Raw genomic sequence first — 18615 nt, 5'->3', positions numbered from 1 at the left:
ACATAACATTAGAGAAGAAGCAGAATAATGGCTGCACTTAACCATTTTGATGTACTCCACAGTGGACTATTGCTGGGAAGTTGGGAAGAAGAAACCCTTTGTTACAAAAAAAAAAAACAAAAGGCAACAAAAAAGCAGTAATATATAAATTTAAAAATACGTACTGAGATATAAAGAAAAGAAATATGAAATGTGTATCAAAAACAGTGTCATCTGTTTCATTTTGGTGAGCTGAATCTTCAGGTTATGACTGACTAGCTTGGGGACCTGGCAATGCCCGGGTTATTTGAAAAAGGCATCATTTGTCTTTGAATGTGAGGTATTCTCAGTTTGAAGTGGGTCATGCGGCTACTCTGTGCGAAGTGTGGTCCCAGTCCATTGTCGGTGTGGGCCAGTTTCTCTGGATGCAGATGAACTATAACTCCATTTCCCCCAAACTTGTCCAATATGCTCTTTTGATTATGGGGGCTTTGTGTGCCAAGTTTGGTCCTGGTCCATCATCGGTGGGGTTCGAAGTGCTCATTCATGGAAGGTAAACTATAAATCCCAGTACCTACTACTCCCAAATGTCCAGGCCAATTCCCCTCAAAACCCACCAGTATTCAAATCTGGGCATATCGGGTATGCATGGCAAGTTTGGCCCAGAGCCATCATTGTTTGGGTTCATAGTATTTTGGGTGTAGGTGAACTACAACTCCTCTACAATCCCCAGTAGGAGTCACAGTGCTCTGACTTGATGCAGGGTGAACTACAACTTCCACTAAAGTACACAGAAATCTATAATAAGTATAGAGATACAGTTGTCTATTACTGACTGATATACTGGCTAGACCACTGGTAACAGACAAATTGTAATTCTTACAGGCGCATGAATAATGCAGAAATGAAAACTGTTTACAACATTACAACAAACATTATATTCATGTTTGTATTTTTTTTTCTATAACAGATAAGTATGTTCAGTATCTGAGTACAACACTTAGTTTCCAGTATTGTCCCACATAAATAAAAGTCTTAGAAATGCATGGTCAAAGGAATAAACAACTGATGATTTCTTCTGTAAACTGTAGTTCACACTTCAGATAATTTCACCATTGTCCCATGCAAATAATTGTCTTGAAAATATGCAAAAGAATTGTAAAACAATGTAGAACAACAAGGATTCCCAGGTATTTTGTAATCCTTGTTTCTGGATCAAAATCCCTTCTTCAGGTAGCTTCTGAGGGTTCTTTGTAGTAGAAGTGCTACAGCAGAGCCACAAACTCCTTAGTGGAAGTAAGTGTTTTTCTTTGTTTAATGGATGTTAAACTAATGAGAAATTGTGTAATGTTACTGGGTGCTGGCAACAGCAAATCTATTATGTTGTCTTTTTAAAATATAGTTTACAAAAGCTTCAGGAGAGTCTACTACAAACTCAAAGTCTACTACAAAGAACCCTCAGAAGCTACCTGAAGAAGGGATTTTGATCCAGAAACAAGGATTACAAAATACCCGGGAATCCTTGTTGTTCTACATTGTTTTACAATTCTTTTGCATATTTTCAAGACAATTATTTGCATGGGACAATGGTGAAATTATCTGAAGTGTGAACTACAGTTTACAGAAGAAATCATCAGTTGTTTATTCCTTTGACCATGCATTTCTAAGACTTTTATTTATGTGGGACAATACTGGAAACTAAGTGTTGTACTCAGATACTGAACATACTTATCTGTTATAGAAAAAAAAATACAAACATGAATATAATGTTTGTTGTAATGTTGTAAACAGTTTTCATTTCTGCATTATTCATGCGCCTGTAAGAATTACAATTTGTCTGTTACCAGTGGTCTAGCCGGTATATCAGTTAGTAATAGACAACTGTATCTCTGAACTACAACTTCCACCATGTGGAGTCAATCCTCCAAACTCGTCCTCTGCTGTGTTTGTTCTGCAGACAGATTGGAAAGGAAAGGGCAGTGGGCGGGGCCATGCAAATTCCACAGCAATGGAGAACTCTGGGATGCCTGCCTGTGGTGGAATAAAAAGCAAAATCTAGGATGAAATGGTCCCCAAATGAAAGCATTCCTTGGGTGGTGGGCCGTAGTGTTTGGGAAGGACATTGGCAGGGGCTGGGCTGCATGTTCATGGTGCTCGCTGTAACCACAATGTCAGTGGAAAAGAATGACTTGCTAGATTCTTAACTCTGGGAACTATAGCCTGTTTGTGGAGGCTGTGTGAGCGGACATCCGTGCCACATACACACATATGGGTTTTCGCTTTTATTATGGATTTAGATTTAGATTAGATATAGACATAGATATAGATGGAATCATAGGCTAAATGACAACATAATTTGCTTGTCTTTGTAAACTCCATTGCCGTTCAATTGTTAAACACAAGCCAACAAATCAAATCTTGGAGGCTTGGTTTGTAGGCTTGTTTCTGGTGTTATTTAGGGCACTGAGTCAGAAAATTGTATTGAATAGACCACATCAGCTCTGTTTTCTTAGATATGGTTATCATGGTTTTCTATGGGCGAGCAGGTCATAAATGTTCTTTATCTAAAAAATACAGCTGATAGGGGAAAACTGGTACCAACATGGGAATCCGCAGGTCAAATACACTCAGAAACAGGGTTAACATATGAGGTGTGAAAATGTTTGTGGACCAGTGATAATTCTACTCACATTTCTCAAAACTAGGGTCCTAAGCAAACATATCTGGTCATATTGTGAAATTGAGTAGATCTCTTCCAAACACAAAAGACATATTATCTGAACTACAATGAAATGGATGGATATGATTGTGGTACAATGTCAGTTATTATGAGCTGCCACAGGCATTTTCAGGCATCCAGAATACAAGGAACCACATTATACTACATTGTTTAGGGTCACCACATCCACAAAGGCCTTTCAGAAGCTGGATCATTACAGCTCCCTACAGTATAGAAATGTCATCACACTTACAGGCAAAGGCTTCTTCCTCATTTCAAATGTGCGGGTGGCACCGAAGCTGAGGGATGCAATGACAGGGTTTCGTCCCAGGGCAGGCTCATCATCACTATGCCAATCAACACTGTCCTTTTCATTCCGATACAAGTTGCAGAGCAGAGAGTTGAAAGTGTTTTTAGTGAAATCTTCAATGCGATCCTTCAGCATGGTCAGTAGTGGATGCCACTGAAATCAGAAAACATAACAGTTTAATATGAAGCATCACTACTTAACAAATTTCGATCTACTACAAACATCTAGAAATACTGCAAAACTGCATACAATAAAACTTTTTAAAAATAACATATTTGTCAAAATGTTGTGTGCCTTTCAAGTTCTTTCAAGTTTATTGTGATGCTAAGGCAAAACTAGTATTGGATTTTTTGAGCAAAATTTGTCTATGAGGAATTATAATTATCCTCATCTTACAATTAAATTGTAAGATAGAAATTTTATTACTGGAGGCCCAAAAATATTTTGTCTGTATCAAAATCCCTATATCTTAAAACTCTGCAGGGTTCTCATGCCACAGGCAAGTAATCAGAAGATCCAGGTTGGCTGACACCTAAACATTAAGAGCCCTGTGAGGAGGGCTATCTTCCTCCTGTAAAAACCAATACTGGAGCACATTTTATGGTACATAAAGGGGCGGGCCCCATCTCGGATAACTGAACAGCTAGGATAGGGCGAGGGTTCGCTGAGGGACGTCTCCCCAGATCTCCCCGCGGCATGCTCGTTTATCGGAGAGACAGGCCCTGCTGTAGCAAGGGCCTGTCCCTCCGAGAAACGCGGAGTGTGCCACGGGTTTTCCTTGGCCAGGCCATTGCTGGAGGAAACTTTTTCCTCCAGCAAGGGCCTGGCCGAGGGAGATCCGGGGAGACGTCCCTCGGGGAGCCCTCGTTCGACGATTGCTGCAGCAGTGATGGCGAGGCGCTTGCCTGGGCCGAGGTCTCACCGAGGGACGTCCCTCGCGAGCCCTCACCACTTGGGAAGTGCCTCGCCATTACTGCTAGGCAGCAGCTATCGCAGGGCGTTTCCTCCTGCCTCTCCCTCTCCTTCTCTCAAACTCAAGAGAAGAGGGAGGGACGTCCCTAGTGGCGTCTTGGTTAACCGGAGCTCGGTTAACTGGGGCTCTACTGTATTACAGTAGAGTCTCGCTTATCCAACCTTTGCTTATCCAACCTTCTGTATTATCGAACACAGTTTGCCATTTAGTAGTCAATGTTTTTGTAGTAAGATTTTTAATATATTGCGAAGCTTTAGTGCTAAAATTGTAAATACAGTCATTATTACATAACGTTATCATGCATTGAACTGCTTTTTCTGTTGTAAAACATATTTTGGTGTTTAATTTGTAAAATCATAACGTAATTTGACTTTTAATAGTCTTTTCCTTAATCCCTCTAATATTTTCGCTTATCCAACATTCTGCCGGCCCGTTTATGTTGGATAAGTGAGACTCTACTGTACACACATTTAACAGTGGTTTGACTAAAACATTTTCTAACCAAATGCTTTATTCTGACTATGGCCATTTAATGCACTTTGAAGCAAGCTCCAAATTGTGGCAGCCACATAACAAACTGCCACAAAAGAAAGCCCTTAATTTGAATCAGTGCTCTGTGGTTTGTATAATCCCCATCTGGGCCTTTAACTGGTTCCAGGTTTTTCTATGTCATAATCTGCATAGCAAAACTACTCTCTTTAATGTGTTATGTTTTAATTATGTTGATCGGGCTTGTTCCCATGTAAGCCATGCCAAGTCCCTTCAGGGAGATAGAGGCAGGATATAAAAATAAAGTTATTATATTATTATTATCATTATTCACTACATGTTAGAAGTTTCATTAAATGGCCAGTGTAGATGGGGCCTATGTACCATCTACCATAAGCCTTTAAACTGTTTAAAGCACTCATCAAGTTGCTCACAGGTGCCAGCATTACACAACGTAAACCAGTTCCAAACCCATTCAGCTATTACAACTTATATGTTAAATGAAGAATCTCAGCAAGATGTTAGCAATTTCTAACATAACAAGTGCTATCTACAATACTCCTGTCTTTATAAGTAACTAGCTGTGCCCGGCCACGCGTTGCTGTGGCTTAGTCTGGTGGTGTTGGTCAGTCTACATTAGGTTGTATTTATGCTGTGACCTCCACCCTTCTTTATACTCACATTAGTAGTAGTATTTGAAGTCTGTTACCGTCTTCAATTTTTGTGTTGATTGATAATTGCTTGAGATCCCTGTTGTCTTTGGTTTGTTGTTAATCGTGATGTCTGATTCTGCTGAGTGCGGCTTACATCTTATTGTGATACAATAGTCTTTTTTTGTTTTGCCTGTGTAGGTGTTTATTATTGTTGTTGTTGTAGTGGTCATGAAGGCTGGATAAGTTAGATGCTACTGTATTGTTTTTTGGAGGCCCAGTGTAGCACTGATTGGCCTCTCAGCCTCAGTGCCTGGCTGCTTCTTGCCTGTGATGGTGTAGATTCGTATTGTTGTTGTTGTCATTGTTATTATTGTAATTGTTTTTTTGGAGGCCAAGTGTGAATGTAGGGATTGGGGAGGTGGATGAGCACCGAATGGCCTCGTAGACTCAATGCATGGCTGATACTTGCCTGTGTAGGTGTTTATTATTAGTGGGTGAGTGGATGGATAGATGAGTGGATGGATAGATAGAGTGGGTGCTCTCCTTGTTTACTTTATTCCTATGCTGTTCCCTTTCTCTGCTCCGATCCTGAGCTCGCTGATAAGAACACACTGGTCAGAAAGGAGGGTAAATATAACCGGATCAATGGTCTTTCTCTCCCTTTTGCTCTTGGCCTTCCAGGCAGAGAGGGAGGGCTCTTGTCCTTGGCATTCCTTCACTTCCCTTCCCTCCCTCCTTCCTTCATTCTATCCGTCCCAGCCTTTCCTGCCTGCGGAGCCATGGAACTGGGTCAATGGGTTGGATGGCGGGGAAAAGGAAGAGGCCTCTAATTGAAATGCATGGACTCCATGCCATGGGGTGTTGGGATTTGCAGTTTGCATCCAGTCCAACCCCTTTCTTTCTTTTTGTCATGGAGGAAGAACCCACCCAAACCCCTCAGACAGATGGCCATCCGGTTTAGTTGTGTTGTTATAGTCACAATGCGTTGTGGTGAGTTTTTTGGGTCCAGATTGTGGTTTTGTGGTGTGGTTGTGTTGTTACAACCAGGAGGGAAGGCTTTTGCATTGTGTTGTCAAGTTTTGTGTTTCTGGGGCGTTTAGTTGTGTGCCAAGTTTCGTATTTCTGGGGCGTTTAGTTGTGGTGTTATAGTCACGATGCATTGTTATGAGTTTTGTGGATCCAGATTGTGTTTTGTGGTGTGATTGTGTTGTTACAACCGGGAGGCAAGGCTTTTGCATTGTGTTGTCAAGTTTTGTATTTCTGGGGCGTTTAGTGGTTTTGTTATAGTCACGATGCGTTGTTGTGAGTTTTGTGGGTCCGGATTGTGGTTTTGTGGTGTGGTTGTGTTGATACAACCGGGATGAAAGGCTTTTGCATTGTGTTGTCAAGTTTTGTATTTCTGGGGCATTTAGTTGTATGCCAAGTTTTGTATTTTGGGGCGTTTAGTTGTGTTGTTATAGTCACAATGCTTTGTTGTGAGTTTTGTGCATCCGGATTGTGGTTTTGTGGTGTGGTTGTGTTGTTACAACCAGGAGGCAAGGCTTTTGCGTTGTGTTGTCAAGTTTTGTATTTCTGGGGCATTTAGTTGTGTGCCAAGTTTCGTATTTCTGGGGCGTTTAGTTGAGTTGTTATAGTCACGATGCATTGTTGTGAGTTTTATGGGTCCGGATTGTGGTTTTGTGTTGTGGTTGTGTTGTTACAACCGGGAGGGAAGGCTTTTGCGTTGTGTCTCCAAGTTTCGTATTTCTGGGGTGTTTAGTTGTGTTGTTATGGTCACGATGCGTTGTTGTGAGTTTTGTGGGTCCAGTGTGGTTTTGTGGTGTGATTGTGTTGTTACAACTGGGAGGCAAGGCTTTTGCGTTGTGTTGCCAAGTTTTGTATTTCTAGGGCGTTTAGTTGTGTTGTTATAGTCATGATGTGTTGTTGTGAGTTTTGTGGGTCCGGATTGTGGTTTTGTGGTGTGGTTGTGTTGTTGTAACCGGGAGGCAAGGCTTTTGCATTGTGTTGCCAAGTTTCGTATTTCTGGGATGTTTAGTTTTGTTGTTATAGTCACTGCGCCCGCAACTTTATCCTTTTATATATATAGACTAGCTGTGCCCAGCCACGCGTTGCTGTGGCGTTGTCTGGTGGTGTTGGTGAGAAATTGTTGACGTAGTGGTGGTATTGAATGTCTGTTGTATGGTTGTCTTTATGTTTAGTATGCTCACTGAAGTGGATTATATGGCAGCGTGGAGTCAAGATAATCCAGTTCAAAGCAGATAATATAAGATTCTAAATGGGTTATATAGCTGTGTGGAAGGGCCTTGAGTCTACACTGCCATATAATCCAGTTAAAATCTGATAATCTGTGGAAGAGGCCTAAGTGAGGCCTAACTCTGCCTGTCCCCTGGGCTGAGTAGGTTGCTAGGAGACCAAGTGGGCGGAGCTTAGTCTTCTAAGCTAAGCAATTGGATAAAAACTATTATTCCTCTCCCTGTAATTAGGACTTTATTTTTCTTTTCTTTTTGTTGTATTAACCTAGAGCCGTGAATGATGGGTTGTGTTGTCAAATTTCGAGGTTGGGGGGCCTGTAGTTTTGTTGTTTTGTCCGCTGCCCCGATGCCATCACTCTTTTAGATATAGAGATGTAATATTACCAATAATAATATGGTATAGTGGTATAGTACAATACAGTAATATACAATGCTAATATTGTGCTATGTTAATAATATAATATATTGTATGTACATACAATGTGTAAGCCGCTCTGAGTCCCCTTCGGGGTGAGATAGGGTGGAGTATACATGTAGCAAATAAATAAATAAATAATTGTTGTTGGGGGGTTTTTTTGCACTACAAATAAGACATGTGCAGTGAGCATAGGAATTTGTTCATTTTTTCCCCCAAATGATAATTCGGCCCCTCAACAATCTGAGGGACTATGAATCGGCCCTCCACTTTAAAAGTTTGAGGACCCCTGCTGTATCGTATCTAAATCTTCAATAAATTGTATCTATGATTTTTGTGCAACTTGTATCTTTCAGCTATGTGCTGTATCTAATCTATATATATAAAATGATGAAGTTGTTTGCGCAGTGACTATAACAACAAAACTAAACATCCCAGAAATACGAAATTTGGCAACACAATGCAAAAGGCTTGTCTCCAGGTTACAACAACACAACCACACCACAAAACCACAATCCAGACCCACAAAACTCACAACAACGCGTCATGCGATAACAACACAACTAAACGCCCCAGAAATACAAAACTTGGCAACACAATGCAAAAGCCTTGCCTCCCAGTTGTAACAACACAACCACACCACAAAACCACACAGGACCCACAAAACTCACAACAACGCATCGTGACTGTAACAACACAACTAAACGCCCCAGAAATACGAAACTTGGCAACACAACGCAAAAGCCTTCCCTCCAGGTTGTAACAACACAACCACACCACAAAACCACAATCCGGACCTACAAAACTCACAACAACGCATCGTGACTATAACAACACAACTAAACGCCCCAGAAATACGAAACTTGGCACACAACTAAACGCCCCAGAAATATAAAACTTGACAACACAACGCAAAAGCCTTGCCTCCCGGTTGTAACAACACAACCACACCACAAAACCACAATCCGGACACACAAAACTCACAACAATGCATCGTGACTATAACAACACAACTAAACGCCCCAGAAATACAAAACTTGACAACACAACACAAAAGCCTTTTCTCCCGGTTGTAACAACACAACTACACCACAAAACCACAATCCGGACCCACAAAACTCACAACAATGCATCGTGAATATAACACAACTAAACACCCCAGAAATACAAAATTTGACAACACAATGCAAAAGCCTTGCCTCGCAGTTGTAAGAACACAACCACAACACAAAACCACAATCCAGACCCACAAAACTCACAACAACGCATCATGACTATAACAACACAACTAAACACCCCAGAAATACAAAACTTGCCAAAACAATGCAACAGCCTTGCCTCCCAGTTGTAACAACACAACCACACCACAAAACCACAATCCGGACCCACAAAACTCACAACAGTGCATTGTGACTATTGCATCGTGACTATAACAACACAACGAAACGCCCCAGAAATACAAAACTTGGCAACACAACACAAAACCCTTGCCTCTCAGTTGTAACAACACAACTACACCACAAAACCACAATCCGGACCCACAAAACTCACAACAGTGCATCGTGACTATAACCAATACAAAATTTGACAACACAACTCATCCACCTCCCCAATCCCTACATTCACACTTGGCCTCCAAAAAAAACAATTACAATAATAACAATGACAACAACAACAACAAGAATCAACACCATCACAGGCAAGAAACAGCCAGGCACTGAGGCTGAGAGGCCAGTCAGTGCTACACTGGGCCTCCAAAAAACAATACAGTAGCATCTAACTTATCCAACCTTCATGACCACTACAACAACAATAATAATAAACACCTACACAGGCAAAACAAAAAAAGGACTATTGTACAACAATAAAAATATCAACTGCCCTCAGCAGAATCAGACATTACAATTAACAACAAACCAAAGACAACAGGGATCTCAACCAATTATCAATCAACACGAAAATTGAAGAAGGTAACAGACTTCAAATACTACGACTAATGTGAGTATAAAGAAGGGTGGAGGTCACAGCATCAATACAAGCTAATGTAGACTGACCAACACCACCAGACTCAGCTACAGCAACGCGTGGCCGGGCACAGCTAGTTCTTATATAAAATGTATCTAAACGGCTTTATAGAAACACTAGCTGTGCCCGGCCACGCGTTGCTGTGGCTTAGTCTGGTGGTGTTGGTCAGTCTACATTAGCTTGTATTTATGCTGTGACCTCCACCCTTCTTTATACTCAGATTAGTAGTAGTATTTGAAGTCTGTTACCTTCTTCAATTTTTGTGTTGATTGATAATTGCTTGAGATCCCTGTTGTCTTTGGTGTTTGTTGTTAATCGTGACGTCTGATTCTGCTGAGTGCGGTTTACATCTTATTGTAGTATAATAGTGTTTTTTGTTTTGCCTGTCTAGGTGTTTATTATTGTTGTTGTTGTAGAGGTCATGAAGGCTGGATAAGTTAGATGCTACTGTATTGTTTTTTGAAGGCCCAGTGTAGCACTGACTGGCCTCTCAGCCTCAGTGCCTGGCTGCTTCTTGCCTGCGATGGTGTTGATTCTTATTGTTGTTGTTGTCATTGTTATTATTGTAATTGTTTTTTTGGAGGCCAAGTGTGAATGTAGGGATTGGGGAGGTGGATGAGCACTGAATGGCCTTGTAGACTCAGTGCATGGCTGATTCTTGCCTGTGTAGGTGTTTATTATTAGTGGGTGAGTGGATGGATAGATGAGTGGATGGATAGATAGAGTGGGTGCTCTCCTTGTTTACTTTATTCCTATGCTGTTCCCTTTCTCTGTTCCGATCCTGAGCTCGCTGATAAGAACACACTGGTCAGAAAGGAGGGTAAATATAACCGGATCGATGGCCTTTCTCTCCCTTTTGCTCTTGGCCTTCCAGGCAGAGAGGGAGGGCTCTTGTACTTGGCGTTCCTTTGCTTCCCTTCCCTCCCTCCTTCCTTTGTTCTATTCGTCCCAGCCTTTCCTGCCTGCGGAGCCATGGAACTGGGTCAATGGGTTGGATGGCAGGGAAAGGGAGAAGGAAGAGGCCTTCAATTGAAATGCATGGACTCCATGCCATGGGGTGCTGGAATTTGTAGTTTGCATCCAGTCCAACCCCTTTCTTTCTCTTTGTCATGGAGGAAGAACCCACCCAAACCTTTCAGACAGATGGCCATCCGGTTTAGTTGTGTTGTTATAGTGACAATGCGTCGTTGTGAGTTTTTTGGGTCCAGATTGTGGTTTTGTTGTGTGGTTGTGTTGTTACAACCGGGAGGGAAGGCTTTTGTGTTGTGTTGCCAAGTTTCATATTTCTTGGGCGTTTAGTTGTGTTGTTATAGTCACGATGCGTTGTTGTGAGTTTTCTGGGTCCGGATTGTGGTTTTGTGGTGTGGTTGTGTTCTTACAACCGGGAGGCAAGGTTTTTGCATTGTGTTGTCAAGTTTTGTATTTATGGGGCGTTTAGTTGTGTGCCATGTTTTGTATTTCTTGGGCGTTTAGTTGTGGTGTTATAGTCACGATGCATTGTTGTGAGTTTTGTGGGTCTGGATTTTGTTTTGTGGTGTGATTGTGTTGTTACAACCGGGGGTCAAGGCTTTTGCATTGTTCTGCCAAGTTTCGTATTTCTGGGGCGTTTAGTTGTGTTGTTATAGTCACTGCGCCCGCAACTTTATCCTTTTATATATATAGACTAGCTGTGCCCGGCCACGCGTTGCTGTGGCTTAGTCTGGTGGTGTTGGTCAGTCTACATTAGGTTGTATTTATGCTGTGACCTCCACCTTCTTTATACTCACATTAGTAGTAGTATTTGAAGTCTGTTACCTTTTTCAATTTTTGTGTTGATTGATAATTGCTTGAGATCCCTGTTGTCTTTGGTTTGTTGTTAGTTGTAATGTCTGATTCTGCTGAGTGCGGTTTATATTTTTATTGTGGTACAAAGGTCCTTTTTTTGTTTTGCCTGTGTAGGTGTTTATTATTATTGTTGTTGTTGTGGTCATGAAGGTTGGATAAGTTAGATGCTACTGTATTGTTTTTTGGAGGCCCAGTGTAGCACTGACTGGCCTCTCAGCCTCAGTGCCTAGCTGTTTCTTGCCTGTGATGGTGTTGATTCTTATTGTTGTTGTTGTTGTTGTCATTGTTATTATTGTAATTGTTTTTTTGGAGGCCAAGTGTGAATGTAGGGATTGGGGAGGTGGATGAGTTGTGTTGTCAAATTTTGTATTTGTTATAGTCACAATGCGTTGTCAGTTTTGTGGCTCCGGATTGTGGTTTTGTGGTGTGGTTGTATTGTTACAACTGAGAGGCAAGGCTTTTGCATTGTTTTGCCAAGTTTTGTATTTCTGGGGCGTTTAGTTGTGTTGTTATAGTCACAATGCATTGTTGTGAGTTTTGTGGGTCCGGATTGTGGTTTTGTGGTGTGGTTGTGTTGTTACAACCGGAAGGCAAGGTTTTTGCGTTGTGTTGTCAAGTTTTATATTTCTGGGGCATTTAGTTGTGTGCCAAGTTTCGTATTTCTGGGACGTTTAGTTGTGTTGTTATAGTCACGATGCATTGTTGTGAGTTTTGTGGGTCCGGATTGTAGTTTTGTGGTGTGGTTGTGTTGTTACAACCGGGAGGCAAGGCTTTTGCGTTGTGTTGTCAAGTTTTATATTTCTGGGGCGTTTAGTTGTGTGCCAAGTTTTGTATTTCTGGGGCGTTTAGTTGTGTTGTTATAGTCACAATGCGTTGTTGTGAGTTTTGTGGGCCCTGTGTGGTTTTGTGGTGTGGTTGTGTTGTTACAACTGGGAGGCAAGGCTTTTGCATTGTGTTGCCAAGTTTTGTATTTCTGGGGCGTTTAGTTATGTTGTTATCGCATGATGCGTTGTTGTGAGTTTTGTGGGTCTGGATTGTGGTTTTGTGGTGTGGTTGTGTTGTTGTAACCTGGAGGCAAGCCTTTTGCATTGTGTTGCCAAATTTCGTATTTCTGGGATGTTTAGTTTTTTTGTTATAGTCACTGCGCAAACAACTTTATCATTTTATATATATAGACTAGCTGTGCCCGGCCACGCGTTGCTGTGGCGAAGTCTGGTGGTATGGGAAATAAAGTATTGAGGAATTGGTGGTAGTTAAGGTCAAGGGTAAAGGTTTTCCCCAGACATTAAGTCCAGTCGTGTCTGACTCTGGAGGTTGGTGCTCATCTCCATTTCTAAGCCGAAGAGCCGGCGTTGTCCGTAGACTCCTCCAAGGTCATGTGGGATGACTACATGGAGCGGCGTTACCTTCCCGCCGGAGCAGTACCTATTGATGCACTCACATTTGCATGTTTTCGAACTTCTGGGTTGGTAGAAGCTGGGGCTAACAGTGGGGGCTCTCTCCGCTCCCCCAATTCAAACCTGTGGCCTTTCGGTCCAGAAGTTCAGCAGCTCAGCGCTTTAACACGCTGCGCCATCAGGGGATATTATTTCCTAAAGGTTGTGAATATACAATATTTCTGATTGGTTTTTTTTTGTTTGTTGGAGGCAAGTATGAATGCTGCAATTAGGAAAAATGATTAGGATGTAATGGCCTTGCAGCGTTAAAGCCTGGCTGTTTCCCCCCTGAGTGAAATTTTTGTTGGAAGGTGTTAGCTGACCCTGATTCTTTCCTGTCTGGAATTCCCTTGTTTTCAGAGTGGTGTTGTTTGCGATATTTTATGTGAATCTACTGTCTGTGGCCCTGAGAAAACAGAGGATTTTCCAGACTTTGATGATGGGAATATTTTGTTGGGAGGTGTTAGCTGGCCCCGATTGTTTCCTGTGTGGAATTCCCCTGTTTATTTACTGTCCTGGTTTTAGAGATTATATTGTTCTGCATTATTCTATCCCAGTATTATTTCATATTAAAGAAGAATCTCACTTATCCAACATTCGCTTATACAATGTTCTGGATTATCCAACGCAGTCTGCCTTTTCATAACCAATGTTTTTGTAGTCAGTGTTTTAAATTCATTGTGATATTTTAGTGGTAAATTTGTAAATACAGTACAGTAGAGTCTCACTTATCCAACATAAACGGGCTGGCAGAACGTTGGATAAGCGAATATGTTGGATAATGAGGAATTAAGGATAACCCTATTAAACATCAAATTAAGTTATGATTTTACAAATTAAGCACCAAAACATCATGTTAGACAACAAATTTGTCAGAAAAAGTAGTTCAGTACACAGTAATGCTATATAGTAATTACTGTATTTATGAATTTAGCACCAAAATATCACGATATATTGAAAGCATTGACTACAAAAATGCGTTGGATTATCCAGAACGTTGGATAAGCAAGTGTTGGATAAGTGAGACTCTACTGTAAATACTACATAGCATTACTGCGCATGGAACTACTTTTTCTGTCAAATTTGTTGTATAATATGATGTTTTGGTGCTTAATTTGTATAACGATTACCTAATTTGATGTTTAATTGGCTTTTCCTGAATCCCTTCTTATTATCCAACATATTCACTTATCCTGCCGGCCTGTTTACGTTGGATAAGTGAGACTCTACTGTATATTTCTAATCTTATATTATCTGCTCACAACTGGATTATATGAGGCTCCGTCTTCACAGCTGTATAAAATGCACACTGAAGTGGATTATATGGTAGTGTGGAGTCAAGATAATCCAGTGCAAAGCAGATAATATAAGATTATAAATGGGTTATATAGCTGTGTGGAAGGGCCTTGAGTCTACACTGCCATATAATCCAGTGCAAATTAGATAATCTGTGGAAGAAGTCTAAGTGAGGCCTAAATCTGCCTGTCCCCTAACTGAAACCTGGCTGTCCCTTGGTTGCTAGGCAACCAAGTGGGCAGAGATTAGCCCTCTAAACTGGCAGCAATTGGATAAAAAAAATTATTGCTCTCCCTCTAATTAGGACTTTATTTTTCTTTTCTTTTTGTTGTATCAACCTTGAGGCGTGGATGATGGGTTGTGTTGTCAAATTTTGAGGTTGGGGGGCCTGTACTTTTGTTGTTTTGTGAATTGCCGTGATGCCATCACTCTTTTATATATATAGATTATGACATTTAATGATAACTGATTCTGATTTGGTTTACATTAGGAGCGGAAACTGTGCAGCCTTTCAAATCTTGTTGAACTGCAGCCCCTATCAGTCCTGTCTAGCCTAAGTTGATGGGAAGGAATGCAGCATGTTACAACTGAACTGTTTGAAAACTACACAATTCCCACTCTTATGGTGAGATGATTCTATGAGAGAGGTCTGTGTTGATTTTGTCAGTGTCACCATGTGATAAAGCAAGACACTTCATGTAATATGATTTGAATTTATGCCACTCTAGTAATATCCACTAGAACTGGATCATTCCAAGATTGTCTCTCCTCTCACTGCAGTATCCCACTTGGCTCTGCAAACTTAAAATCATACAACTATTTTGCTATAAGTTGAGGAGCAATTACAATCCAGTTGTTATGGAAAGAGTTACCAGGTTACTGCATTTTAAAGTGCTTACAAATGTAAGTTTGAAACATCTTACATAAGACATTTATGTTATATCTGATTTGCAGAACTTAATACTGCAGATGGACAAAACATAGGACTGACTGAAGGTATGAACTGGCTGAATAATAGGAAGCCACTGCCACATGGGATGAAAATGTGAGCTTGGTACTCTGTTCTCATTGCCAAGAACATATATTTTTAGAAAAATCCTGATTGCTACTAATGTACTTCTTTCAGTTCAGTTATGCTACCCCTAAAGAGAATAAAACCTCAAAAATATTAATGATAAAACTTGCACAGTTTAGTATTCACAGACTATGATCCTAACAGCCCATTATTAAAACAATTAAAGTACAATTAAAACACATGAAGCACTGCAAAAACACCACAAATACACATATTAAAACACACCTCTATAAAAGCTACACACCAAAACATATATCTATAAATTATAAATTAAAATACACAAAACAGCGATTAAACAAAGGACACACATTTAAAATTCATGCTTAAAGACTGTCTGGGTAAGCCTGCCAGAAGAGATAGCTCTTTACGTGGTTTTAAAATTCCAACAGCTCATTTAGCTGTCAGTGTTCTTTCAGCAGTCTTGGGGCAGCCAATAAAAAACATCTGAGATAATAGTACTGAGATTTACATCACTCCTGATAAATACATACGTACATGATGATTTGCCTGCATGGTAAGCTTGGAATAAGTATACGGAAGTTCACCATACCATGCTGTGAGTCTGGGTTCATCGTAAGATTGATCTAGAGAAAGAGAAAAGAACATTTATGATTCCAAAACACTATTACAGTGATGGATCAGTATATTTTGCTAATGTTCATGTGCATGTAGCTTACTAAATGATTGCCTGGTCATTCTTTTTCTAAGTATAGGCAGTCCCCAAGTTACAAACATCCGATGTACGACTCCTAGTTCTAACCAGGGCAAACCCACAGGAAGTGAGAGGAAACATACATCTATGAAGGAAAATTAACTCCTGAAAGGGTAATCATGGGGAAAAGGTATCACCACTGAAACTTTATCTCCAATCCTTGTTTCCATAACAATCCAAAATTTTCAAAATCCAATTCTTAGAGAGACAAAAAGTGAAATGAAATTTTCTGAACAGGGGCACAGACAACCAAACAAATGTTACAGGAATATTAGTCCTTCCCTATGCTAACCAAAACTTTTAAAAATGGCAGAAGTTAACTTTAAAAATGCACCTGTTTTGCCTTACATACACATTCTACTTAAGAACAAACCTAGAGAACCTATCTTGTTTGTAACCCAGGGGTTGTCTGTACTTTGTATGAAGAGGAGTTTATCAGGGTTTGAACAGATAATCAGAACTGCTTGATGTAACTGTAGGGAAGATTTCTTAGAACTGTTAACAGGACAGTTGGGTCATCTAGTCTACAATGTGAAATGAGGAATAGCATAACTGCCCCCAAGTGGACAAAGTAAGCAGAACAGCACACAAGTACACGCAATCTCCAAGTTAAGTTGAATTTGTAAGTGGATGTTGGTGGTAGGCTTGACCAAAAAGAGCAGGCAACTAAATGAGAATGACTGCACTGTTACCTTGTCTGACATGTGTTCTCTGCCCCCAGGGAATTTCTTGGAGAAGTTGTTCAAACATCCAGTCTGCTTCCATTAAGTCCATAAAGCCAGGAATTAGATGAATTCTGAAACAAAGAAAACATGCTGAGGCACAGCTAATCAAGAGCCATTGTCCAAGCCCATTAATGTTCAGGCTCCTCCTTATATTTAAGAATGATCCCATGCATTCCCATCCTTGGCATCCAGCAGCAGGGTGCAATGACCAGAGCTCAGTAAGTTTTTCAAGGGCTTTTCAAGCTTTTGGGTTTGGTTCTATAACTAGTAACGGCCTTTCAGTCAGTACCAAGCAACCTCCCTTTCTCAGTAAACAGCTTTCATTCAGAGCTACTTGGCTTTCATGAAATTCATGACTAACTTCCCAAACACCAATGTCTGGTATAAGTGCCTTGATCTCCTATAAGGAGGAGAACAAGAAATTTCAGTTCCACTGAATAAGCCATTTTGAGTGTCCTTTGTGAAGATAAAAAGTGGGGTATAAATAATAATAATACCTGAATATAACAAAATTACAAAAATAATCTAGTAACTGTCTTGCTCAACAAAGCTAAGAATGCTATACAGAATGCTACTTTGGGTAAATACTATTAGAACCAGGAGCTGAATAATATTAACTTATTTTAAAGGAACTGTATTTTGGAAGGAAAACACACTTATTAACATGTGGATTAGCGGAACAAGTACAGTAGAGTCTCACTTATCCAAGCCTCGCTTATCCAAGCTTCTGGATTATCCAAGCCATTTCTGTAGTCAATGTTTTCAATATATCGTGATATTTTGGTGCTAAATTCGTAAACACAGTAATTACAACATAACATGACGGCGTATTGAACTACTTTTTCTGTCAATTTTGTTGTATAACATGATGTTTTGGTGCTTAATTTGTAAAATCATAACCTAATTTGATGTTTAATAGGCTTTTCCTCAATCTCTCCTCATTATCCAAGATATTCACTTATCCAAGCTTCTGCCGGCCCGTTTAGCTTGGATAAGTGAGACTCTACTGTAGTTTTGAACCTTTCCAGGCATTTATGTCTTAAATGCAATTGTCAGTTCCACTCAGAGAAGGTCCACTGCACCAAGAGAACTTATGGAAGTGCTTGTTTATTTCCATACATTCTAATGTGGTTTATCATTAGGATTTAAGTCTTTTAAATTTCTGAATTAACAAGAATGTCAGATGCATACAAGATATCCCTTCACCATCAGAGGCACAACATTTAAGCTATGCTAAACAACAGTCTTGCCACAGCTAAAAATATTCCTGTTGATTCAAGTACCAGGACAGACTCCTACTGTACTAAATATTTTCACAATCATGGGGTTTATCTGTTTACCGAGACACTCCTGATGGCATTGTGCTGATCTCATACAGGCCCTGTTTCCTGTTGAAGAGGGGAAATTACAGTTGATTAGGAATATAGAATATGCTTATTTAGGTGAAGAAATATTTAGGTGAAGAAAATTTGCCAACTGCACTTAAGTGAAGCAATATACCACTACAGGAGCCACTATACATATTGACCATTTGAGTAATTGCCTCTGCAATGCAAATATCAAAATGGGGAATGGTTCATATAGAGTGAGTTCTATAGTTGAGATACTGAACATATACTTACTCTAATATTTTGGGCTCCGGGGCTTTGCGCACCACCTAGGGGGAAAAACACCAAAATTTTGTACAACAGGCATGTGCCTGTATCTCAGCCAAACAGGAATGTTCTAATGA

At 40.4% G+C, this 18615-nt stretch overlaps 1 protein-coding gene across 2 annotated transcripts in view; it reads right to left on the bottom strand.

Annotated features, from left to right (window-relative positions):
• The window catches only part of alkbh3 (alkB homolog 3, alpha-ketoglutarate dependent dioxygenase), a 33217-nt gene that overhangs the window by 7154 nt on the left and 7448 nt on the right, over positions 1 to 18615 (bottom strand). For both annotated transcript variants that reach the window (XM_062967912.1, XM_062967913.1), the window contains exons 4-8: positions 18506 to 18540; positions 18224 to 18271; positions 16851 to 16954; positions 15942 to 16030; positions 2952 to 3161 (exon numbers count right to left, since the gene is read on the bottom strand). In XM_062967912.1, coding sequence (XP_062823982.1) covers positions 2952 to 3161; positions 15942 to 16030; positions 16851 to 16954; positions 18224 to 18271; positions 18506 to 18540 — 486 coding nt within the window. The remainder of the gene's footprint in view (positions 1 to 2951; positions 3162 to 15941; positions 16031 to 16850; positions 16955 to 18223; positions 18272 to 18505; positions 18541 to 18615) is intronic.

Source organism: Anolis carolinensis, chromosome 1 (assembly GCF_035594765.1).
Source record: "Anolis carolinensis isolate JA03-04 chromosome 1, rAnoCar3.1.pri, whole genome shotgun sequence".
Classification (NCBI taxonomy): Eukaryota; Metazoa; Chordata; class Lepidosauria; order Squamata; family Dactyloidae; genus Anolis; species Anolis carolinensis.
This window is presented reverse-complemented; position numbering and strand designations above follow the sequence as displayed.